Below are 27,013 nucleotides of genomic sequence, written 5' to 3' on the forward strand. Positions count from 1 at the left end.
AGGCAGGCCAGCAGCACGGTTCAATTCCCGTACCAGCCTCCCCGAACAGGCGCTGGAATGCAACAGTAACAGTAACTTCATGTGAAGCCTACTTGTGACAATAAGCGATTTTCATTTCATTTCAAAATGTACCATTGCGGATGCTCAACTACAGGTGTTCTATTCACATAAATATTATAAATGAAAAAAATTCTCAAGAGGCATTTACAACATAGGCTTTTAATGAAAGCAAATTACTGTGGATGCTGGAATCTGAAACAAAAACAGAAATACCGGGCAATCTCAGCAGATCTGACAGCATCTGTGGAGAGAAAAGGGAGCTAATGTTTTGAGTCTGGATGGCTCTATCAAAACCCTTTATCAAAGTAAAGGCTTTTAATATCTCAGTTGGTTGATCACAGTAGTAGTCAGAAGTACAAAGTGAATACAAAGTAATTGCTCTAGTAAACCACAATTTGGAATTCTGGGGTGCAATTTAATGGTCTTGCATGCCTGCCGAGAATCCATGTGAGCTAGTTAGATCGTGGGAGCATCTAAATCGGGATGCTTGCCAGGCGCCAAAATGGTTTGAGATCTAATCGGCTTGCCCCTGTACTCGCCTAGGCATAGCGAGAAAACAATAATCAGCAATTACGACCAATGTCCATTTCATTAACAAGATGGTCACCCAATCTAACAGCCTCCTGGGATCTAATGGGCTCGCCACAGTACTGGTCCACACAAAAGAAGACCAGGCGGAACAGCAACAGGGTATCTCCCAGGCCATTGGGGGCCTCTGGGTCGCCAGGGACAGGGCAGGGTGGTATCCTGGTTCACCCCCTGGCACCTGGGCACTGGCCAGCTGACACCTTGGCACCACCACCCTGGATGGCACTGCCAGGCTGCCTGGAGCACTGACAGGGTTCCAGTGCCAGGGTGCCCAGGTGGCACTATCATGGATCCGTGTCTGAAGGAAATGATGTCCATGAAAGGAGGGGTGAGCGGGTGTATGGAGGTTAGGGATGAAGGGCGGGCATAATTGCCCTCTGGAACATTGGGGGGGGGGGGAGAAGAAATTCTGGGTGAGGATGCCAGAAAGGTGATGCAGGACGGCCTGAAAGGGGGGTTCTCAGCGACCCCAATGCAGGGTGTCCTCACTGAGGGGGTGTGGGGTAATGCCCATGTGTGCAGGGTGACAATGCCCGTGGGGGGGCACAGGCTCACTTAGAGATCGGGGGGCATCCTTCCAAAATTATGGACCAATCTCTGAGGACCTGGTCTGGCCAGCAAGCTCAGCTGTCCAGTGCTGAAAATAATTTTATGTGTGGGCACGCCCGAGAGGACTTTACTAGGGCCCAAACAAATGACTAAGTGCCATTTGATAGTAGTCAGGAATTCGGCATTGCGACTGTCGAGGAGCTCACGAGAAACCTTGCTCATTACAGCATTTGGACCTTTCCCATTAAATTGCACCCCTGATGTTTGTACAGATCAAGGTACCTTGGATACCATCAAGTTTACTTCCGTCCAGTCTCCAACGAGCTCTGGTGTCAAAAGTGGTACCATAAATTAAGCATTTGTGAATTAAAGATGTCAATTTAACACCTTTTTTGATTTGTCTGTGAAAACAAGGAATTGCTGACAACACATGAGCTTTAAAGAATGTCTCCGCAAAATACATTACATTCACTTTTTGTTCTCAACATGGGAATTCAACAATTCATATACAGTCAGGAAGTAATTTTCATAATGGTTAGGTGAAAGTGGATGATTGTTTCAATACTAATCAGTGAGGCATTAATCTTCGGAGCACTGAATAACCTTTTGCGTTCTCATACATTCATGATTCCCCGAAAAATATCAGTAAAGGTAATCACAACCATTCCATGCCTCTAGCTCACCTGGCTAACGTGGGGGGGGGGGGGGGGGGGCATCGATGATTGGAGCGTGAAGAGAAATACATCAAAACCACAAAAAATATTGTCATGGGAGTGTCCCTTTAAGAAAGTTTTTTGTCTTATCACATCATTGTGTGGGTGGAGGTGGGCTGTGGCTCTGTGAGTTGTTTTTGGTTTTGCTTTCACATTTGGCTGCTGTGGACTCAGACAAAGAACAGAAGTGTTTAGGCCTGCCACTCTCTATTTTCATTTTAAATATCTGTTCCAGTAAAAAAAACATTTAATATAGCGCCTGCTGTTTTGCTTTCCGGAAGGGTTTAAACCTGCTGATAAAACGGGATTAGAATCTCAGGAAAAGCCAGTCTTATTCAAGTGAGAATGGAGAGTGATGGGCAACCCCCTTGAAAAGGGGTTTTTGGTTTATGGGATTTTGTTTTCCAATTGGAACAGTTAAGGGGGAATTCATTAAGTGCTATACATAGATTACTGTAGCTGTTGGGTATCTTTATGTAATTAATAAAAATTCTTGCTGGGTGTTTATATAAATGTTAAGTAAGTTCTTAGAATAAAACTAATTTTGATTAAAGTGTCTAGGAAGACTGTTGAACCACACCTCAAGTGAGGGATCTTGTGCTCAACCTTGCCAAATTTAACAAAAAGTTATAGGTCAGGTGACCTCCATAATATACTTTGGAGTTTTTAAACCTTGACCCATAACAATATATTATTTGTATCCACACACATATCCAAACTTTAGGGAACTTTATAAACCCCCCCCCCCCATTTCGATGTTACAATTTTCTTTTGGAAGGGGTGAAATAAACGATTTTGGTGGTCAAAATAATGCTACTTCATATGAAAATCATTTCGTTAAATACGTAAGTCAAATAGATATTCTTGTGATTGAAACTGAGCTCATCAAGGTCCAGCATTGAGAGATTTTGAAACATCCACATAGCAAATGCAAAGAACTGCTAAGATATGTGTATTAACAGAAAAAGCTTGAACTCGTCAATAAAAAACATCCACTCAACTCCAGGTAAATATAATGATGGCACAGCACAATATTAATAAAGTCTAGGATTGGACTCAATTCATCATAGAGGAGAAGACAAACAGGGGAAACAAGTTGGTACCCAAATCAGTCAAACCACTTTGCATGTACGTTTTATTTAATTACGAGTTGGCTTCTCTGTCCATGCCACTGCCAGCAGATGACTCATGGAAGTCGGATAAAATGAAAAGTACCTGCCTCCCTAATGACATTTTTTTTATGCAGCAAGCAAAATTTTGGTTTCCCTGAACAATTATCCTTGCATAATTTTCTTAAATTAAAACTTTTGATGCTATTAATTCCACTGGACAAATTTGTAATTAAGTACTTAAATTTGTATCAATTGGCAAACATATTGAAGCAGTTCTCAGACAAACACAGTACCACACAGGGTTTACAATTAGATTACCCCAATACTAACTTGTTCCAAGTTTCCAGCAAAGAAAGTTAGAAATTCAAATGCTTTTTGAACTCTCACGCACTTTAGATGTAAAAAGCAACTTCGCATAATGTGGACTGAAAATACAAAACAAAAACAGCAGTAGTAATATAGCTTCAAAGCCTCAACGCTTACAAATAAGTCACAATCAAACAATGTTTGGACAAGATTTCCCCTGCACAGCAACTCATTCTTGATAAGTCACGCAAGGGCCATTTATCTGCACTTTGAATCAATAGAGTTCATGGTGATTGCTGTGATAGCAAATAGAACATTAAAAACTTGGCAGACAAGTGAATGGGCTTGGATTAAATTCCATGGCTCCCAGACTATGAGCTTCTGCTCAGGGTTATTCATAAAAAGCAATAAAAGAATGTTGTTCACTGTTCTTACCAACATTTAATTTGAAGAAATAATCATAAATGACCTTCCATTGTTACCCAGCAGAATAACTTCAGTGTTTGTGAAGATGTGCTTCCGAGCATCAATCCCAAAACTTGCCACATCAATTTGTATTCTCGCTCCCTTACCCTCAAGTTAATGCTCAGGTTCAACATTTATATTACAGGTAGTTTAGCAGACATCTTACTTGCAGCTATTCAACACATTTATCATAGAGAAGCATCTCATGGCAGTAAATAAATGCAAATATCAATGCAAAAAGGGAAAGAATTTGGTGGGGGATGACGAAAGGTTTTAAGGAGTATCTTAAAAAGGAAGAGAAGGAAGTGGACAATCATAGGGGTTCAGGAAGGGAACTCCAGAGAGTAGATCCAAGGCCACTCGAGACATGCCTATACCTCTATAAAAATTGGATCTGGTCAGTGGCTCATAAAGCACTGCTGGTGAAGAAGAAGAGATGATAAAGAAGAGAGGTAACTACAGAACATCATTTTTAGTTTTAAAAAAAAAGCATTTTGGGCAGAATTTGAAATGTAAAGGGCAGCACAGTGGCAGCACGGTGCTAAGGACCCACGATCCTGACCCCGGGTCACTGTCCATGTGGAGTTTACACATTCTCCCCGTGTCTGTGCAGGTCTCATCCCCACAACCCAAAAAGATGTGCAGGGTAGGTGAATTGGCCACGTTAAATTGCCTCTTAATTGGAAAAAACATAATTGGGTACTGTAAATTTGTATTTAAAAAATTATTTTAAACGCAAAGGTGCAGTTTTGGGTGTGTTGGGGAGATGTAGTGTCGGATTAGAAAACAGACATGATTCCACTTACTTACTGGTTTAACCAGGTGGGTTTGCAGATGAGTTGGAAATGCCTTTGGAGCTTTCGGGTAAGTTATTAAAATCTCCAAATAGCTTGTGAGTTAACCTGGAATTTAACCCATGGTCAACCAGGCAACAGCACAGCCGAGTGAAACTGACAGGCTAGGAAGCCTTCAAAATGCAAAAGTGAAGAGTTGTCGTCCTAAATGGACCACTGATGTTCAAAGTAATTCAGAGAGTGAGCTTTCACTGCTAAAGAACTTTTTGTTCTGTGCTCGAGTAGCTGTTGGAAACACTGTGGAGCATTAGGGAGGAGAAGAGTTTTCTGGATCATGCGTGATCTACTGGTCTTGTTGCACCAGGAACGAAAATGAGTGGGCCAGTTAGATCACGGGTGAGGCTGAAATTGAGCTGTGATCTAACCGCCTCCCCCGAGTGGTCATGCGGGCGCGCAGTTTAGTACACCTAATGAAAAACGTGATGGCAGCGCAATGGCTGCTGTGAGGATCCGAGGAGGTGAGTAGCCATCTTGGAAATCAGGCAGTTAGCCCAGGGGCACTGGAAGGGGGGGGGGGGGGGGGGGGGGGGGGGAAGAAGAAATGTGGGGGAACCGCCAGGGGGGGAGTGTTTCAGTCGGGGGTGGGGGAGTGTGTGATCCCTGGTCCATGCCACACCCCCGGATCCTCGACTGTGTACATGAACCTGGCCAGGTCGGCATCCCCGAATTTCGGCGCTGCTCTACATGGTGGCATGGCATGCATGTCTGGGGTTCGCTCTGCGAGATCAGTTTAAGTGTTGTTTCCCTGGATAGCGGGGAGCAGCCGGGCGCGGTCCAGGCGGATCAACTGGTGGGACAATCATTTGCAGCATAATGCCTGTGGAACATCATTAAGTGACCAAATTAACGTTAAAATACTGGTGACGGCCTCAATGGGTCAGCCGCTGGGAAACACTCGGCTAATCCCGATCACTACCACACTTCGAATGCATTTGGTTCGGTCACACCCGGATGGATAATGCTGGTAACCAGGGTGAAGATAGAAAGTTCAGAGGGAAAGAGAAGTATGTAAGAGGAATGAAATGAGGTAGTACGAAGCGAGGCTGGCAGCTAATATGAAAGGGAAAGCAAAAATATTTTAGAGGCATAAAAGTAATAAAATGGTGGTCAAAGGACGAGTGGGGGCAATAAGAAACCAAAAAGTGAATTCAAACATGGACGCAGGGGAAAGCGGAGGTATTAAATTACTACTTTTCAGCTGTCTCTACCAAGGAACAAGATGCTATGCAAATCATGGTGAATGAGTAGGTAGTTCAGGCACTTAAAATTGATAAAGAAGATGCATTTGATAAGCTGTTGCACTTAGGAGTTGATAAGGCAGCTGGACTAGATAGGATGCATCCAGGGATATGGAGGGAAATGAAAGTGGAGATTCCGAAGACACTGGCCATAATTTCCCAGTCTTTCTTAGACAAGAGGGTTGTTGCTAAAGAACTTGAGAATTGCAAATGTTACAGCTTTGTTCAAAAAAGGGTGTAAAGATAAGCCCAGCAGGCAGTAACAAAGGCAAATGGTATGTTGACCTTCATAGCGAGAGGATTGGAGTATAGGAAAAGAGATGTTTACTGCAATTGTACAGGGCATTGGTGAGGCCACCTGGAATATTGTGTGCAGTTTTGTTGTTCTTATCTGAGGAATCATGGAATCATAGAATTTACAGTGCAGAAGGAGGCCATTTGGCCCATTAAGTCTGCACTGGCCCTTGGAAAGAGCACCCTACTTAAGCACATGCCTCCACTCTTTCTTTGTAACCCAGGAACCACACCTAACCTTTTGGACGCTAAGGGGCAATTTATCATGGCCAATCCATCTAACCTCCACATCTTTAAGGAAACCGGAACACCCGGAGGAAACCCATGCAGACACGTGGAGAAAGTGCAAACTCCACACAGTCACCCGAGGCCGGAATTGAACCTGGGACCCTGGAGCTGTGAGGCAGCACTGGTAAACTATTGTGCCGCAGTGCCTTCCAGGAAGGATATTCTTGCTATGGAGAGAGTGCAGCGAAGGTTTACCAGGCTGAATCCTGGTATGGCGGAACTGCCATATGAGGAGAGACTAAATCAGTTAAGATTATATTAATTGGAGTTTAGAAGAGTGAGAGGGGTCTCATAGAAACTTACAAAATTCTAACAGGATTAGACAGGGTAGATTCAGAAAGAATGTTCCTGATGGTGGGGAAGTTCAGAACTAAGGGTCATAGTTTGAGGATAAGGGGTAAACCTTTTAGGACTGAGGCGAGGAGAGATTTCTTCACCCAGAGATTGGTGAATCTGTGGAATTCACTAACATAGAAAGTAGTCGAGGCAAAACGTTGTGTAATTTCAAGAAAGAATTAGATTAGCTCTTGGGGCTTAAAGGATCAAGGGATTAATAAGAGTTTCAGGGGTTGTGGGGAGAAGGTAGGAGAATGGGGATGAGAAAATATCAGCCATTATTGAATGACAGCAGACTCGATGGGCCGAGTGGCCTAATTCTGCTCCTATGTCTTAAATTCTTATGGGTGAAGGCGGGATCAGGGTATTGAACTTGATAATGAATGGCCTCCCCCTGCTTCTATTTTCTATGTTTTACACGCCTGTCAGTTTAACACTAGTAGTGGGGAAGCTTCCAAAAACAATAATTCAGGACTAAATTAATAATTACTTTGGAAAATTGCATGTTAATAACAGAATCCAGCATAGATTTGTTAAAGGCAAATCATTTTTAGTAACTTGTTGGAGTTTTTTTTGTAAAGCTAACAGAGAGGGTTGATTGGGGTACTGCTATTGATGCACAGATATCCAAAAAGCATTTGATAAAGTTCCACACAACAGATTTGTAGGCAAAGTTATAACTCATGTAATAAATGGGGCAGTAGCAACATGGACATTAAATTGGTTGAGTGACAGGAAATAGAATTGTTAAGAGATGTTTTTCAGGCTGGAGGAAGATTTCTTGTGGAGTTTCCCAGGGGTTGGTGTTGAGACTCTTGTTCTTCCTGATAAGTATTAATAACAGGATCTTGGAGTACATGATGGAGTACAAATTCAAAATTTTCAAATGATATGATACTTGGATACATTGTAGAGTGTGTGGGGGATAGTTTAGACTTCAAAAAGGACAAAGACAAATTGATGGAATAAGCGGACAAGTGGCAGATGACATTTACTGCAGAGAAGTGTGAAGTGATTCAGTCTGGTACGATAAACATGGTGAAGCAATATAAAATAAAAGTGTACAATTCCAAAGCAGGTGCAAGTGCAGAGGGCTCTGTGTGCACATATGCATGAATAATTGATGATGGGATGACAGGCCGTCAGCCATCAATAAAGCATACTGTATCCTAGACTTCATCAACAGGTGCACAGAACATAAGCGCAAGGAAGTTATGTTAAATTTGTACAGGACACTGGTTTGGCCTCAACTGGAGTATTGTGTCCAGTTCTTGGGACCTCATTTTGTTCACATGTGAAGGCATTAGAGAGCCCAGAAAAGATTGACGAGAATGGTCCCAGGAGTTATGACGTTCAGTGACATAGACAGATTGGAGAAGTTGTAATGTTTTTCTTGCAGATGAGACGGTTGAGAGGAGATTTGATAGAAGTATTCAAAATCATGAGGGGTCTGAACAGAGTCGGTAGGGATAGACTGTTTCCCTTGGGTGCAAGGATTGAGGACCAGAGGGCACAGATTTTAAATAATTAATCAAATAATGACAAAATGAGGAAAATCTTTTCCAAGCAGCTAATGGAATGGACTGCCTTAGAGTATGGTGGGGAAGGGTCAATCAAAGCATTCAAGAGTAATATGTGAAAAGGGAGAATGTGTTTGGGGCTACAGTGAAGCGGTGGGGAGTGGTAAATTACTCCTTGCTAGAGCCAATGCAGACACAAAGGGTTGAATGGCCTCCTGATCTGTTGTAACCATTCTGTGATTCTGTCATGGATGATCAGAGACGCAACAAAGAGTTCAAACACTTAATTCACTGAAAGTGCAAGTATTCCACCATTGCCTAATTCAGGATTTGACATGAGCACCGATTAACAAAATGTCAATTACTTAGCAATGAGGCATAGGAAAGTTGAAATGACCCAGTGCATTCCAAGCCATGCTCATCATGATCCTCCATATGCAGGAAACATGCATACTTGTCAAATGTACCCAACACCCATCGTCTTCTCAAAATGTACAGCATTATGGTATTTTTTGATTAAGTCGGAAAACCTTTCACGCAGTAAGCCTGCAAATTCTTGCAAGGTCCATGCTCAATTGATCCCAATCCAACTTCATTCTTTCTGTTGCAAGATTTGACCAGGTGAGGGGAGGTGAACTGATTCCTCTTTGTCCCATTCCTGGGCTGGTTGTAACAGATTTTGAATTTAAAAAGGTGATATTGCAAATATTGTATATGGACCTAACTGTGTAGCTTGGTGTAAGAACAAAGCCAGCCAGGTTCCTCAAGTTATTACAAGTAAAGAGCTAGTATTCACTCTGCTAAAAAATGGAGAATTTAACAAAAAGTTTTAAAATGTACAAATACGTCCAATTACACACTAATGCAAAACCCACAAACACAAACGCCACCCCAACGACAATAAAACTCTGCAGAATAACAGATTAAAAAACATGGCCATGTAACAGTTCAGCAAAAAAATCATGGTTTGCTCAGATGCTTGTTCATAGCTGAACGGTCACTTTCCACATTAACTGTTGGTATTTGCATTCCTCACTGGAGCAGTCAATCTGCGAACGTGGTTAGTTGATTCTCTTTTATCTTGGAGACAGTGGTGCTTATTTAGACTTTTTTCTTTAAGAACTCTCTCCATGCAGAAATGAGGTCTTCTGGTGGGTTATCAAACCACAAAACTCTCAGCTTTGATGAGAGAGGTATTAGAGAAAAGGGAGATGGAGTAAGTCTGTTGCCCTTGTGGCAGCCTCTGACTGATGTATCTTTTATACCCAAGGTGTGAGTCTCATGATCTCTCGCTGGTTTTAATCTGGGTATATTTTAGTCACTGTCACTGAGGACTCCACAGACCCTTAGCGCAATCTTTCGGTCTGGAGACATGTCCAGTGGCAGGCAGGAAAGTCGAGCGACTCCTGCTGGGCAGCGGTACGGCTAACACATGTGGTCTTCCAATTGAGAGCTCATTAATTCTGCATTTGTGAGGAGTTCGGCGAATGTCTTGGCGGTGTGGGCAGGAGGTTGCCTGCCCTACTGACAACTCATGGGGCGGAATGTCTTGGTGCCATTTTTAAAGGGAACTCAGACAGCAATTCATTCCATGCAGGCCAAGGGCAATGGATAACTAGTCCAGGATAGCCCTGAAATGCAAACAACCTTCGGTCCCATACTAAAAGGGATCCTCCCTGCTGAACCTGTTTTTCAGATCGGTATTGGAAGCCCTCTAAGCCCATTGGCTTCCATGTTTCTCATATGTAGGGTCTACTTTTGGGCACATTTAGCAGGATGTTTCTCGGCAGCTGCAGCGACCCCACATCAGCCTCCAGAACCCCCATTGCACCCAACATACCTCCTGCACAAAATCCCCCCCCCCCCACTACCTCTTAAGGGCAAGGGACCCCAGGCCCAACCCCTGGCACGGGCATCTTGGCACCTAGACACCTTGGCACCGCCAGCTTGTCAGTGCCACTCAGGCACCCTGGAAGTGTTAGTTCGCACTGCCAGGATGCACAGGAAGTGCCAAGGTGAAGGCTGGAAGTTCCATGGTCCTGGGTGCCAGTGGGAGTGCCAGGGTACCATCCTTCCCAGAGTCCGACCACCTGGGGGTTTCCAATGGCCTAGGAGACCCCCAGGTGCCGTACGACTCATCCACATTTTTGAGGATTAATACTAAACGTTGCCCAATTGAGGCCTCTCTGGGGAGGCTTAGTTCCTGGGCCTCGGGAGAAAATGGCGCAGACATATTTTAATGAGCCTGATGGCTCATTTAAATATGCTGATCTGGATGATGTCCATCTTACAAGGTTCGGTTGAATCTTAAAACAACTCAAGTGTTGCGAATCCCACGAGAGGCCGATCGAAGATTTAGCAGCCTCATCACACCACCAAGTCGGGAGCGATGAGGCCGGTAAATCCTGCCTGTAGTGTTATGTATTTAGGGCTGGATGTCCTTCCATTTCTGGTTTCTCATTCCCTGCATGCATGATACTGTACTAGACAAAAAAGGAAGAAAAAAATGGGCACCTTAGACTTGACTGCAAAAGGGGATACAGTGTATGATTTACGGGTTTTGAGTTCAGCTTGACGAAGCCATTTCCTGAGTTCCCACGATCTTTATTTGGACCTTAGCAAGACTTTAAGTGGTCCTTAGGTAAAGGAACAACCCTCAGCTATGTGGGATTCATCACATGACAGAGCTCTTAGCATCAAGGGCTGTGATGCTCTCAATGAAATGCAAATACAACTCTCTTAAGGCCTTAAAAGGGTCCGTGTAGGAAGTAATTACTCATTGGTGTGTCAAAGGTAACGGCTCAAGGTTTCGCCCTAATGCCAAGGTCATCTAAGAAAGAGACTCGTCAGCCTTCTGACTAGTGCAGGGTCCTGAGTGGTTGCACCTCAGACTATCATTGCCCTTGTGAGTCACTTTAAGTATGTACTATGAAAACAAACCTCAAGATCTAGATCTAGTTTTTTTCTCAATTCCATCTGCAGGATGTGCGCTCCGCTGGTTAGGCCAGCATTTATTGCTCATCCCTAGTTGCCCATCAGAAGATGGTGGTGAGTTGCCATCTTGAACCACTGTAGTTCAGGAGGTGTAAGTACAACCACATTGCTGTTAGAGAGGAAATTCCAAGATTTTGACCCAGAAACAGTGAAAGAACGGCAATATATTTCCAAGTCGGGGTGGTGAGTGACTTGGAAGAGAACCTCTAGGTGGTGGGGCTCCCAGGTACCTCCTGCTCTTGTCCTAAATGGTAGTAGTCATGAATTTGGAAGGTACTGCCTAAGGGACCTTGGCGAGTTCCTGCAGTACATCTTGTTAATGGCTACTGCTTCATGTGCGAAAGACAATTGGGTTCAGTATCATGAGGATGCTGTAACATTCTGAATGAAGAACTGGCGATGGGATATATGGTGCTCTCATGATACTGCTTACTGTTGAGTCAGCAATCTGGTTAAACCTGAAAGTTCAACATAGAATTCACAGTGCAGAAGCACCAATTCGGCCCATTGAGTCTGCACAGGCCCTTGGAAAGAGAACCCTACTCAAGCCCATGCCTCCACCCCAGCCCCGTAACCCAATTACCCCACAATTAAGGCAATTTAGCATGGCCAGTCCACCCAACCCGCACATCTTTGGACGGTGGGAGGAAACCGGAGCACCTGGAGGAAACCCACGCAAACATGGGGAGAATGTGCAGACTCCTCACAGACAGTGACCCAAGCCGGAGTCGACCTTGGGACCCTGGAGCTGTGAAGCAACTGTGCTAACCACTGGGCTACCATGCTGCCCAACAACATGTGTCGTTGGGCTTCCTTTTTGAGAAGGTATTAGATTGACATGAGACAGTCCTGTGTCATTTGAATTTCCAGCCACTTATAAGTTGCCATGTACTTTTTTTTGTGTAAATTTAGAGTACACGATTTATATTTTTTCCAAGGGGCAATTTAGTGTGGCCAATCCACCTAACCTGCACATCGTTGGGCTGTAGGGGTAAGTCCCACACAGACACGGGGAGAATGTGCAAACTCCACAGACAGTGACCCGGGACCAGGATCGAACCCGGGTCCTCAGCGCCATAGTGCTAACCACTGTGCCATCGTGCCACCCTTAAGTCGCCATGTACACTGACTTGGATGAGGGGAATACTAGTGAAAGTACTATATACTATATGGAGTTACTGAAGGGCATTTGAGAAGTGAGTGCTGTCCAAGAGCCGGTGCAGACTCGATGGGCCGAATGGCCTCCTTCTGCACTGTAAATTCTATATTCTATTCAGGTTCCACAGTGGCCATATGTTACCAAGGCTATTCTGTTAACGGAGGTTTAAACCCTTCCAAGGATTATCTCATCATTAGTGCAGGTAGTGAGTACTGATATTTTTGTAATCATTATGAGAACATGCACTTGAGAGAGGATTTCTCACTGAGAACAGAAAGGGATGGAGCTTCTAGGCAGCAAAGGCCAAAGAAACTGTTGTGAGAATGTGTCTGCACTTTACTCCTCTTAGAATCTTGAAGGTATCAGGTTGTCGTGGGCATGTTTGCCAAGTTGTTCCCATGTGATGGCTTCTTAATGTGACTCATCTACATCCTGGCCCTTGTCAGATGCATCACTTTCAACGTCCTCCTATCAAAGGAGACATTTCACTCCGCATTTCTCCCTTGTAATGTTGTATGGGGCACAGAAAGCAACAATAATCCTGGATACACTGTGGTGAGTATTGGAGAGCCTTGCTTTATCAGTCCAAACATCAAGATCGCACATTCAGGAAGCCAATCAACTGCCCTATCAAGGGCCTGGTAATAGATTTATTTTCAGCAGCACCATGTAGACAGAGAATGGGCATCATCAGTCAGGTTTTCTGGGGTACCCCTCTTCCTCAAGGAGCCAGCCCCAAAAGCACCAAGCCCCACAAAAGATCAGTGACATCTGAGAGTGTGTCAAGATGTGAGAGTCATGAGAGCTCGCTGGGTACCCAGCACATACATACAGGATCTGTCTCTGCGATCACAAATTAGCTGGATGTTCAGAGAGTCAAATTCTTGTTGATCAATTAATCTCACATGCAGCTACAAGAGAGCTCTTAAGACCATGGGCAGGATTCTCCGTTGGCTAACAGCAAAATCAGGAGACGCGCTTAATCGGAGAATAGGTACCGGTGCCAAAAAATTGTGGCAGACGCTGATTTGATGCCAAATTGCATTCTCCGTCACCTCAACAGCGGGGTTAATGTGGTCTGGAACGCACGGACAGCAAACACCGTTTGCATATCATTGGCAGGCCTGACCTGGTATTCTCTGCCTCCGATGGGCCAAGTTCCCGACGACGCGGTTCACTTGTGCTTTTAAGAATCGTGAAACCGGCATTGTGGTTGCTGAGGGAGAGAGAGGGGGGATACAGAAAGTGTCCAACATCGCCACAGCTTGCTAGCAGTTGTGGCACTGGCAAGGAGACTTCTGCCAGGGCCAGGAGGCGTGGGGGTGGGGGGGAGGGGTGGGGCAGGAGGTGGAGAGCATGATCGGGGTGGAAGGGCATGGAACACCATTGCCGCAGCCGGAGAGGCAGCCATGCAGCTATCTACACCACTGACAACCCACTGTGAACTTAGGGCCATGGGTCGTATAGGTTCCCCCCCCCCCCCAGGCCACCCTCCTAGTTGCCCTCTGGCTCCAGTCGACCAATCAGTTGAATGGGCTCGGTCCAGCACACCAGTGCCATCTTGTTGGCTGGGATGAGTGTGTGTGTGTGGGGGTTGTAATGTGTATATGTGGCTGCAGCTTGTCAGCCTCCCGAGTGTCAATCACAGATTCAGCAATCTCGCAACGTTTTTCATTGGAATAGATTGTGTTCCATGTGGTGCCAGTGCTAGCCCCTCCACAGTCTTATTAACTTACTGCTAACATGCACAAAGTTCTTCCCATCCTCCTCTACAATTACCAACCCCAATCCGGCCTCCCAGTTACACTTGACCCCATAATTGTTAATGTTGATATTCCTGTTCTCCCCCAATTGCCTTCAATATTGATGTCCCCTGCCCTTTATTGATCTGACCCCTCTCCTTGAGGCCACCTGTCCCTTACTTTCAGAGAATCCCTCTCACCATGAGACCATCCAACAATCCCCTCATAGCTTCAGAATTAGCGATTTACCAAATTCAACCACCTCCCTTGAACACAACTGAGCCCTGTGTCCCCCAGTGCCATATCGCGAACCCCCATACCAAATGTTTTCGGTTACTGACCATGTACTTCTCACAATTCTGTGCATAATCATTACTGCCGCCAAGAGAGGCCACGTCCCTGCCCAAGACTAGATCAAGACAGACGTGTCCTGCAGAGCTTTCCGTCATGCCCCAGACAGTGTGGCCTCATTCCCTGCACAGTCCACCCCCCAAAAGGCGGTGCCTTCATTTCACCTCACCCTTCCCCTCTGGACCTTGCCCAGTGACCCCCCCCCCCTCTCCACAGCCCCTCCAGTCTTGCCTTTATCTCACCCTTCACCCTACTTGTGCCTCCCATGTCCAGCCTTGGTGCAGCTTGTACGACATGCATCCGGTAAATATTAGTGACGGTGTAAAAGGAAGGCGGGAGCAGCAAAAGTTGTTGATAAGTGAAGCTTGTCAGGTGCATGCCATTTCTCTACAGTCACGAAACAAACCATTCTAATAGCTGCTGGCAGGGAATGTAATTTGTAGGGGAATTTGATTCTGATGAGCTGGGCGTTAAACGAGCATTCATGGCATGCCAATTAATTAAAATGGGGCTCCCTGACATTGCTCAGCAGGAAACCCAACCTGCCTTGAAAGTTGGGGAACCAAAATTCCAAACCAATTTCCCTCTGTTGGAAACTGATTTTTTAATTCACATCATATTAAATGCTCCTTCCCGTTATGATTCCTACTGCTCGCCGGAGCAGAAAATTCCTCCTTCCTTCTCCAGAAAGCAGCTGGTTGGTGTCCTTCACAAATGCAACACAGTAGCTGCTGTAGGCCAGTTTCACCTGCTTATCAAAAGAGTACATTTCAGAATGGACAATGCATACATTTGTCCGTCTGGTGACAATATTAAGTAATAGATAACACATCTTCGTATGCTCATTTCCTATTTCAGTTACTTCATTCTGATTACTTAGGAGATCCGTCCACATACAATATGTTTGCCTCCAACCTGCTGAAGAACACAATTTAAAATCAATCATTCACAGGCCACTTCCAAAAAAGCTGCGTAAGCAGGTACAACATTCTCAACCTAAATTAAGACAGGAAAATCAGTTGAATTGTGCCTTTTTAAAGCAAAATATTTCAATGAGTTCCTTTACAATACTTTCTACTCTTCTACATTACAAACAAAGAGGCCATCATTCATCAACTCTAAGTCTGAAAAACATGGAGTGGGGAACAGACAAGTTATTGACTTTAAACACTGCTACAGTGTTGATGAGTTGTACAGACATTTCTTGCAATCACAAACTCCACCACAAAATGACAGTGCCAGACAAGATTCAGGTCGCCCTCCCATTTCTACTCTGCTAACTCTCTCAATGCTGTAATTTCTTCATGTCTTTCTTTGCTCCCACAAGGATTAAGTTCCCAAGATCTTGGCTTGTTTACTTCTAATTAAGAGCTTTCAAGTCACTTATTGTGAAAAATAAAACTGCTTTCGCATCTTGCTTCAAGACCCTGGTGTGAATCTGCAATTCACATAAAGTTGAGTTGCATGACTGATAAATTGCACAACTGGGATAAAATATACTGGTGAATAAAATGAATTGCCAGATATGATGCAAGTATCAGTGATACGTGTTTGGATGCAACCTCAAGCCGAGGCAAAGCATTTTTAAAAGATTAAAATACATCAACAAAGGAGTTATCTGTCCTGTTGTCACTTTGCAACATTATGAATTTGGATGGATATACATGTTTTGTTAATATTCTAAGCATTTAAATTCTTTGTTCCTGCTCATTCCATATTTAACAAAAAAAGTTAATGTTTGATCAGGGCTAAAATCTTTGGAAATGTGTTAAAACTACACTGTAAAACTGAGTTTAACATCCCCAAATGCCAGGACAAACATTAACTTTGGGAACAAGTAACAAGAAAGTCCCAAAAACAGCTTGATGCTTCAGCAACTCTATAAAAGGTTGATCACAGTTATACGTTACAATTCGATTACCTCAATAATACATTGTATGTACTTGCATACATTTATTCAGTTTTATTCTCTGAATGTAACTACAATATTTAATTCATTTCTTTATATTCTAGTTAGTTATATCTCCATTAACATAAAATACTATAACTATCAAAAAAGGCTTAAAAAGTAGATATAAATAGCCTTTAGCCCTGCAAGTGGTCTATATATGCATTCCTAAGCACTGACATGCCTGCAATGAAATTTTGCTTTCAATTGTCTCATTTACTTACAGAAGGCTCTTTGAACAGCTTTGACTGGGTTAAATATTTTCTCAACTAACAACAAGGATGAGATCCTACTTAGTGATAAGTGAAGATTTTGTTTAAATTTAGGAACCTGGCTGAAACACCAAACCCCATAATAGAGGATACCACCAAGGTTGAAAGGGCCCGCACGCAAGCTAGGTAAATCGAGAAGTAGTAATGAAATGGTGCCAAGTTAGCTTTTAAAAGCCTACAGATGGTAAGGGGAAAGAAAAACTGATGGAAACTCTAGAGTCGGAGACAAAATGTGGATTCCTTGATTTGGACTAACAGGTGGTCAAATGCCATAATTGATAAAAACATAGACAGATTTACACTACAGAAGGAGGGCATGCAGACCATCGTGTTTGTGACAGTCTAAAGAGAGAGTTATCCAGTCTAATCCCACTTTACAGTTCTTGGTCCATGGACCTGCAGGTTGAGGCACCTCAAGTGCATAGCCAAGTTTTTCTTTTTAAATGCAATGTGAACTTCTGCCTTGACCACTTTTTCAGGCAGTGGGTTCCAGTCCCCCATCACACTTAGAGCAAAACCATGAAATGGCTTTAATGGGGACAGAGAGGACTTCTTAATTACAAATGGGCCCCAAATTAATTGCACAAGCAATCTGGCTGTTGTTACAGCTGGGGCTGTATTAAAAATAATGATATAATAATACACAGCATCAAGCATAGATTACAACTTTGAAAATACAGTGATAAAAGCAAATTACTGCGGGTGTTGGAATCTGAAGCACAAACAGAGAATACTGGACTATCTCAGCAGGTCCGACATCATCTGTGGAGAGAGAGGAAGCTAATGTTGAGTCTGGATGACTCTTTATCAAAGCAAAAATACAGTGGGGCGGCACATGGCGCAGTGGTTAGCACTGGGACTGCGGCGCTGAGGACCCGGGTTTGAATCCCGGCCCTGGGTCACTGTCCGTGTGGAGTTTGCACATTCTCCCCATGTCTGCGTGGGTTTCACCCCCACAACCCAAAAAGATGTGCAGGTTAGGTGGATTGGCCATGCTAAATTGCCCATTAATTGGAAAAAAATTAAATAATTGGGTACTCTACATTTATATTTAAAAAAAAGCAAAGGTACAGTGCTGCCCCTGGTTTCATGAAAATTTGACATAGTTGTGGCAGGTGCCATATGTGGCTTTCTGAAAACATGCATTATTAAGTTTGACGTTTGGTTTTCCTCGCAATGGAAATCTGCAGAATTGTATTCAACTTTCCAACTGGTTCAACTTCTTTTTTGTACAAATATGAAGAACTTTGACATTGAAGGTTCCCAAGTGCGATTTTTAAGTTTTAAACTTCATTGACATTTTAGCAATAAATACTTTATAATGCAGAACAGTACAAAACAAGCTCAGAAACATTAGAACCAAAATGGGCTATGTCCAAAAACATCTAATACATTGTGGAAGTATTTCTCCAAACAATAGGTGCTGATGCACTAATTGAAAATCATGCTCAGCTTCTTGAGGAATTTGTTCTGCCCACTACATTGTTCATTTCTTTACTCCTGTAATGTGCCCATACCATAATGCTGCAAGTGAACAATGAAAACAGCAATGATATAATTAAGATATTGTGCTCATTGCTTCCAACTCTAACAAACCAACTATTACTGCCGAACAATCAGTGTTGATTTCACATTCTTTTCAGATTCATGCTTTTGTCTCAGGCAGTAAATGCACACACATTGGTATAGGTTTTAATTTTTGTCATCTGTACACACAAAGTGAGCAAGCTTCCTGAGCTTCAATAGAACGTTTTCTCCCTATTACATCCCCTGATCCTCCAACCACCACCTTGCCCCGCCCCCGACAAAGTAAATATAGCTTTACCTGCTCCTATCAATTTATCCAGCACAAATAATTAAAATATAACAGATTTGGTTTATTTATTTTAACCAGTCTATCAATAGCAGATGACAGACCCTATCAATAGTCTTCAGTTGACAGACCCTCTTTAGATTTTCACTCCCCCTCCCCCCCCCCCCCCCCGCAAATCTGTCTCTTTCGTGCTCTCTCCTCCTTCAAAATTGCTCTTTAAAACTGCCACTTTCATCTGTCAAAATGTATCCTTATGTGGCTCAGTGTCAAATTGCTTGATTACGCTCTTGTGAAGAATCTTGTGATGTTTCACAATATGAAAGACACTATATAAATACAATTTGTTGTTATCATTTACTTATTGTTCAGGGCATCACTTTTCCTCCAACCCTTCACTTACCATTAAAATCCCCTTACCAGAAATGAATGACATTATACAGGAACTTTCATTTAAAAGTGAACATGCCGGAGCACTGAGGTCACAATATTCAGCTAATAATGAGGCTAAACATCTTCAACAGTGCAAAGGAGAATATAAATAATATTTAGACTGCAAATCAGTACACACCAAATAGGAACGAAATTAATTCCTTTTCCCAAATATGGTTTGTTATTTATTTTTAAATCAAAACTTAGTCTTACTTGTAACAGAAGTTCTCCCTCTTGAAGATCATTTCCTTGTTCAGGTGCTATGCGGTTTCCATGGATGCCATTCCCATTTGATTTCAAAGTAACTGCAGAAACAAAATGAAAACCACATTTATTGGCATAAACTCAAATGTTGCATGATGTGTATAATGAAAATACGTTTTGAACAGTACCAATGGTGAGTGGACTGACCATTTATTCTTTTAATATATGCAATTATAATCATCAATTGTAGTTAGGCATATATGATTCATTGTGCAATTAGAGAGTAATCACTAGCAAAACATATTTGATTTTACATACACACACAGTTCCCCAGAGTGGGTGGGCAGGATGGTATGTTGACATTGAGGGGCATTATTGTCGTTGTACCAGTTCACCAGATTCTCTATGTCATTCCTGTATTCAGTCTCGTCATTGTTTGAGATCCGACCCACTACTGTGGTGTCATCAGCAAATTTGAAAATCGAGTTGGAGGGGAATTTAGCCACACAGTCATAGGTGTATAAGGAGTATAGTAGGGGGCTGAGGACACAGCCTTGTGGGGCACCGGTGTTGAGGATGATAGTGGAGGAGGTGTTGTTGCCTATCCTTGCTGATTGTGGTCTGTGGGTTAGGAAGTTCAGGATCCAGTTGCAGAGGGAGGAGCCGAGACCCAGGCCACGATGTTTGGAGATGCGTTTCGTAGGAATAATGGTGTTTAAGGCTGAGCTGTAGCTAATAGAGACATCCCGGCATAAGTTAGAAAGGCTCACCTAGGTGTGTATTCTTGGGTATGGAGTGATCACAGGAATGGACAGTGGACCTGTGACGATTGGCACCCTTCTGACCTCACCCACCCATAGGTCTCAGACTATTGCCTGGAAGTCCTGCTGCATGATTTGAGGGACTGAAGTAAGATGACATTTACAAAACATGGGATTAATTGGCTAACCTCTGTGACCAAGCAGCTGTGCATGGAGGAGACCAACCAATGATCATTGCCACAGGAGATGAGCCAGTGTCTATTATAGATAACAGTAAGAAGTCTTACAACACCAGGTTAAAATCCAACAGGTTTGTTTTAAACACTGGCTTTCGGAGCACTGCTCCTTCCTCAGGTGAATGTGAAGGAGCTGTGCTCCGAAAGCTAGTGTTTGAAACAAACCTGTTGTACTTTAACCTGGTGTTGTAAGACTTCTTACTGTGCTCACCCCAGTCCAACACCGGCATCTCCACATCATAGTATAGATAAGACAGATCTGATTGCTTCCTTAAACATTCTCCACCCACATCCCTATACCCCCACCTTAACTAGACTTTCTTGTGTCCACTCCTTGGACGAACATAGGAACAGGAGTAGGCCATTCAGCCCAACGAGCCTGTCATGCCATTCAATGAAATCATGGCTGATCTGTGGCATTATTCCATATACCCACTTTGCCCCATATACCTTTATAATAATAATAATAATAATAATAATAATAATCGCTTATTGTCACAAGTAAGCTTCAATGAAGTTACTGTGAAAAGTCCCTAGTCGCCATATTCCGGCGCCTGTTCGGGGAGGCTGGTATGGAAATCTGAACCCACGCTGCTGCCTTGTTCTGCATTACAAGCCAGCTGTTCAGCCCACTGTGCTAAACCAGCCTCTATCTTTGCTTATATCTTTGCTTAACAAAAATGTATCACAGATTTAAAATTAACAACTGCTCTAGCTTCAATTGCTGCTTATGGGAGAGAGTGCCAAACCTCTACAACCCTTTGAGTAAAGAGTTTCTTCCCAACATCTCTCCTGAATGGCCTAGTCCTATTTTTTAGACTCTGCCCCTTAGTTTTAGAATCACCAACCAGTGGAAATAGTTGATCTTCATCCACCCTGTCTTTCCCTGTTAATATCATGAATACTGGCGCCGGAATGTGGCGACTAGGGACTTTTCACAGTAACTTCATTTGAAGCCTACTCGTGACAATAAGCGATTTTCATTTTTCATTTCAGATCGCTCCTTAACCGTTTAAATTCTAATGAAAGCAGGTCTAATTTATGTAATCTCTCCTTGTAATTCAACGTCTGCAATCCAGGTATCACTTTTGTAAACCTACATTGCACTCCCATCAAAGCCAAAATATCCTTCCTAAGTTGCGGAGTCTAGAACTGCTCACAGTACCCCAAGTGAGGTCTAACCAGGGTTTTATACAGCTGCAGCATAATCCCAGTATAACCCCTTTATACTTCAATCCTCTAGATAAAAAGGCCATCATTCCATTAGACTTTATGATTATTTTCTGCACTTGTTCCTGGAATTTTAAGGATCTATGCAGCTGACCCTCTTTGAACATCCACTGTACTTAACCTCTTTCCATTTAGAAAGTACTCTGCTCTATCCTTTATTGGTCCAAAATGGATAACTTCACACTTGCTTACATTAAGTTCCATCTGCCACAATTTTGCCCATTCACCTAGTCTGTCAATTTCCCCTTGCAATTTTATGCTACCATCTAGGCTGTCTACAATGTCACCCAACTTTTGTATTTTCCGCAAATTTAGATATATGACTTTCTGTGCCATCATCCAACTCTTTAATGAATAGTGTGAATAATTGAGGCCCCAATGGAGGTTCCTGTGGTACACCACTAGTCACGTCCTGCCAATTAGAGTAATGACCCATTATCTCCACTCTCGGTTACCTGTCACTCAAACAATTTCCTGACCATGTCAATAATTTTCCCTCAATTCCATGGGCTTCCACCTTAGTTAACAGTCTCTTGCGTGGCACTACATCAAATGTCTTCTGGAAATTCAGATAAATAACATCCATAGACATTCCCCTGTCCGCTACCTTAGTCACCTCTTCAAAAAATTTAGTAAGACAAGTCAGATATGACCTTCCTTTCACGAATCCATGCTGGCTCGCCCTGATTATAGACTCCAGTAATTTTCCCACCACAGATGTTAGGCTGATTGGTCTGTAATTCTCTGGTTTCTCCCTTTCACCCTTATAAAATGGTGGAGTAGCATGTGCATTTTTCCAAGCCAGAGGGACTATTCCTGAATCTAGGAGCTGGATTCTCTGCTGGCGGGATTCTCCGAAGCGCAGGTAGCGCACCAATGCCCGGGGATTGCATGACAGTATAGGGCTACACACAATGGGAAACTCTATTGGCCGGCTGGCGGGAAGGAGAATCATGCTGCCACGGGGGCGCGCCGCACAATGGAGAATCCTGCCCGAGGGAACTCTGGAAGATTATAGTTAGGGCATCTACGATGTACTTCTCTACTTCCTTTATCACCCTCAGAAGAAATCTGTTCCAATTCACTTTCAACTCCACTTCAAATCCCAACTTTTCACCTGTCGTAACAACATTTTTGCAGCTATCAGTCTGCTCAACCACACCCCCTGTTCCACCTTAGTTGCTAATACTCTCTATCATCCTGGCCTTTCCGTTTGTTTGGCTCTGACCTCTGCTCCCTTAAGTCCAAGGGACACAGACCTCAATGGATATGACAAACATTTAGTTTACCCATTGACCGGATGGCACGGTGGCGCATCGGTTATCACTGCTGCCTCATGGCACTGAGGACCCGGGTTCGATCCCGGCTCTGGGTTATTGTCCATGTAGAGTTTGCACATTCTCCCCGTGTCTGCGTGGGTCTCACCCCCCACAACCCAAAGATGTGAAGAGTAGGTGGATTGGCCATGCTAAATTTCCCCTTAATTGGAAAAAAAAAGAATTGGGTACACAAAATTTTTTTCCGAAAGTTTACCCATTGACCATCAGATCTGGCTAGACCATCATCATGTTTTGCTCTCATCTGCCAAAACTGTTCACTAGTCCAGAATTATTCTGGAATACAGAGATACGCCTCCCACCAAACCACCCACCCCACCACTATCCTTCTTTCCTGCCTGCTTTAACTTAATCTCCAACAATAATTATGGGTTTATGAGCCTCTTTGACACTAGGATTGAAACCAGCCGATCAGTTGGCTCTGCCACTTCCCTCCTTCCCCTCACCCATCAGGCCAAACGTCCTCTCAGGGTTCTCCTTACCGAATACCTGAACTTGCATCTTTGTCTGGTTTTTCTCCTATTTCCTCTCATGCGGTCTGATTTCACCTTGGCCACAAAACCCACTTCCTGCTCCCTCAACCTTACTGCCACTCAACTTCCCACCCTGACTTCCATTTTAACCGAAAGTGTTAACTGCTCTCTCGCTCTTCAGATAACACCTACCACTTTCCTTCAAATCTGCCATCCTTTCCTCTCAAAACCCAACCTCACATCACACCATCCTTGCAAATAATTGTCCCTTCATTGTTTTTATTCATTTACGGGATGTGGGCATCGCTGGTTAGGCCGCTGTTTAGCACAGGGCTAAATAGCTGGCCTTGAAAGCAGACCAAGCAGGCCAGCAGCACGGTTCGATTCCCGTAACAGCCTCCCTGAACAGGCGCCGGAATGTGGCGACTAGGGGCTTTTCACAGTAACTTCATTTGAAGCCTACTCGTGACAATAAGTGATTTTTATTTCATTTCATTTATGGCCTATCCCTAGTTGCCCTTAAAAAAGTGGTGGTGAGTTGCCTTCTTGAACCGCTGTAGTTCTTGAGGTGCATGTAAAGGCACAGCGCTGTTAGGGAGAAAGCTCCAGGATTTTTCCCCAGCGATAGTGAAGGAATGGCGATATATTTCCAAGTCAGCATGGTGTGTGGCTTGGAGGGAAACCTCCAGTTCATAGGATTCTCAGGTATGTGCTGTTCTTGTCCTTGTAGATGGTAGTGGTCGTGAGTATAGAAGGTGCTGTCTAAGGAACCTTGGTGAGTTACTGCAATGCATCCTGTAGATGGCACACATGGCTGCCACTTCACCAGTGGTGGAGGGACGAAATGTTTGTGGGAGGGATAGCAATTTGGGCTTTGTCCTGGATGGTGCCAAGCTTCTTGAGTGGTGTTGGAGCTGCGCTCATCCAGGCAAGTGGACAATATTCCATTACACTCCTGACTTGTGCCTTGTAGATAGTGGACAGGTTTTGGGGGATCAGGGAGGCGAGTTACTCAGAGTAGGATTCCTAGTCTTTGACCTGCTCTGGTAGCCACAATATTAATATGGCTAATCCAGTTCAGTTTCTGATCAATGGTAACCCCCAGGATGTTGATTTTGGGGGACTCGGCGATGGTAATGCCATTGAATGTCAAGGTGAGATGGTTAAATCCTCGCTTTTAGGAGATGGTCATTGTCTGGCACTTGTGTGGCACGAAAGTAACTTGCCACTCGTCAGGCCAAGCCTGGATATTGTCCAGACCTTGCTGCATTTGGACATAGACTACTTCATTATCTGAGGAGTCGCAAATGTTGCTGAACATTGTGCAGTTATCTGCCAACATCTCCACTTCTGACCTTATGATGGAAGGGAGGTAATTGATGAAGCAGCTAAAAATGGTTCGGCCTTGGACACTACCCTGGGGAACTCCTGCAGTGATGTCCTGGAGCAGAGATGATTGAACTCCTACTACCACAACCATCTTCCTTTGTCCCGGGTATGACACCAACCAGTGGCGAGTTTCCCCCGGGATTCCCATTGACTCCAGTTTAGCTAGGGGTCCTTGATGCCATACACAGTCAAATGCTGCCTTGATGTCAAGAACAGTCACTCTCACCTCACCTCTGGCATTCAGCTCTTTTGTCCATGTTTGAACAAGACTGTAATGAGATCAGGAATTAAGTGATGAGTGTCCGTGAGCAGGTTATCACTGAGTAAGTGCCGCTTGATAGCACAGTTGATGACTCCTCCCATCACTTTGCTAATGATGGAGAGTAGACTGATAAGGCGGTAATTGGCTGGGTTGCCTTTGTTCTGTTTCTTGTGTAGAGGACACCTGGGCAATTTCCCACATTGCCGGGTAGATGCCAGTGTTGTAGCTGTCCTGGAACAGCTTGGCTAGGGGTGTGGCATGTTCTGGAGCACAATTCTTCAGTACTACTGCAAGGATTTTTTCAGTGCCCATAGCCCTTGCAGTATCCAATACCTTCAGCCATTTCTTGATATCACATGAAGTGAATCGTATTGGCTGAAGACTGACATCTGTGATGCGGAGGATCCCCGGAGTAGACCGAGATGGATCATCCACTCGGCACTTCTGGCTGAGGACTGTTGCGATTGTCTCATCCTTGTCTATTGCACATACGTGCTGGGCTCCTTCATCATTGAGGATGGGGATATGTGTGGAGCTTCCTCTTCCAGTGAGTTGTTTGCCCACCACCATTCACAGCTAGATGTTGCAGGACTGCAGAGCTTAGATCTGATGCGTCCATTGTGGAATCGCTCAGCTCAGTCTATTACTTGCTGCTTATGCTGTTTGTCACACAAGTAGCCCTGTGTTGTAGCTTCACCAGATTGACACCTAATTTTTCAGTATGCCTGATGTTGCTCCTGACATACTCTCCTGCACTCTTTATTAAACCAGGGTTGATCCCCTGGCCTGGTGGCAATGCTGAAGTGGGGGATATGAAATGAAATGAAATGAAATTAAAATCGTTTATTGTCATGAGTAGGCTTCAATGAGGTTACTGTGAAAAGCCCCTAGTCGCGACATTCCGGCGCCTGTTCGGGGAGGTTGGTACGGGAATTGAACCGTGCTGCTGGCCTGCCTTGGTCTGCTTTAAAAGCCAGTGATTTAGCCCAGTGTGCTGAACCAGCCCAGGCCATGAGGTTGCAGATTGTGGTTGAATACAATTTTACTGATGCTGATGGCCCACAGCGCCTCATGGATGCCCAGTCTTGAATTGCTAGATTTGTTTGAAGTCTATCTATTTTAACATGGTGGTATTGCCACACAGCACTATGGAGGGTATTCTCAATGTGAAGATGGAACTTTGTCTCCACAAGAACAGTGCAGTGGTCACTTCTACCGATACCGACGTGGACAGATGTATCTGCAGCAGGCAGATTGGTGAGGATGAGGTCAAGTATGTTTTCCCCTCTTGTTGGTTCCCTCACACTTGCTGCAGTCCCAGTCGAGCAGCTATGTCCTTTTGGACCCGACCAGCTCGGTCTGTGGTGGTACTACCGAGACGTTCTTGGTGATGGACTTTGAAGTCCCAACCAGAGTATATTCTGCACCCCTGCCACCCTCAGTGCTTCCTCTAAGTTGCCTTCAACATGGAGGAGTACTGATTCATCAGCTGATGGTCGCCACCAGATCAATGATGAAGGACCTCATGATGAGAATTCATGGGGCCCAGAGTCGATGTTAAGGACTCCCAGAGCAACTCCCTCCCGACTGCATACCACTGTGCTGCCAGCTCTGCTGGGTCTGTCCTGCTGGCGAAACCGGACATATCCAGGAATGGTGACAGTGATGTCTGGGACATTATCTGTATGGTATGATTCTGTGAGTATGACTATGTCAACCTGTTGCTTAACTAGTCTGTGAGCCAACTCTCCCAACTTTGGCACAAGCCGCAGATATTAGTAAGGAGGACTTTGCAGGGTCGGCAGGGCTGGGTTTGCCGTTGTTGTTTCCGGTGCCTGGTTTGATGACGGGTGGTTTATCCTGTTTGATTCCTTTTTTCCTTGCGGTTGAGTGGCTTGTTAGGCCATTTCAGAGTCAACCACATTGCTGTGGAGTCAGGGTCTGGAGTCACATGTCGGCCAGACCAGGCAAGGAAGGCAGATTTCCTTCCCTAAAGGACATTAGTGGACCAGTTAGGTCTTTACGACAATCGACAATGGTTTCATGGTCATCATTAGACTTTTAATTCCAGATATTTTATTGAGTTTAAA

General features: G+C 44.1%; 1 protein-coding gene across 3 annotated transcripts in view; it reads right to left on the bottom strand.

Moving 5' to 3' along the window:
* LOC119966167 (aryl hydrocarbon receptor-like) overlaps window positions 1-27,013 on the bottom strand; it is a 235,249-nt gene that overhangs the window by 102,060 nt on the left and 106,176 nt on the right. For 2 of the 3 annotated variants that reach the window (XM_038797465.1, XM_038797466.1), the window contains exon 3: window positions 19,245-19,336. In XM_038797465.1, coding sequence (XP_038653393.1) covers window positions 19,245-19,336 — 92 coding nt within the window. Of the gene's footprint in view, window positions 1-3,352; window positions 3,448-19,244; window positions 19,337-27,013 lie in introns of those variants that run through there. The other variant, XM_038797467.1, reaches the window with a different exon arrangement.

This window comes from Scyliorhinus canicula, chromosome 5 (assembly GCF_902713615.1).
Source record: "Scyliorhinus canicula chromosome 5, sScyCan1.1, whole genome shotgun sequence".
Classification (NCBI taxonomy): domain Eukaryota; kingdom Metazoa; phylum Chordata; class Chondrichthyes; order Carcharhiniformes; family Scyliorhinidae; genus Scyliorhinus; species Scyliorhinus canicula.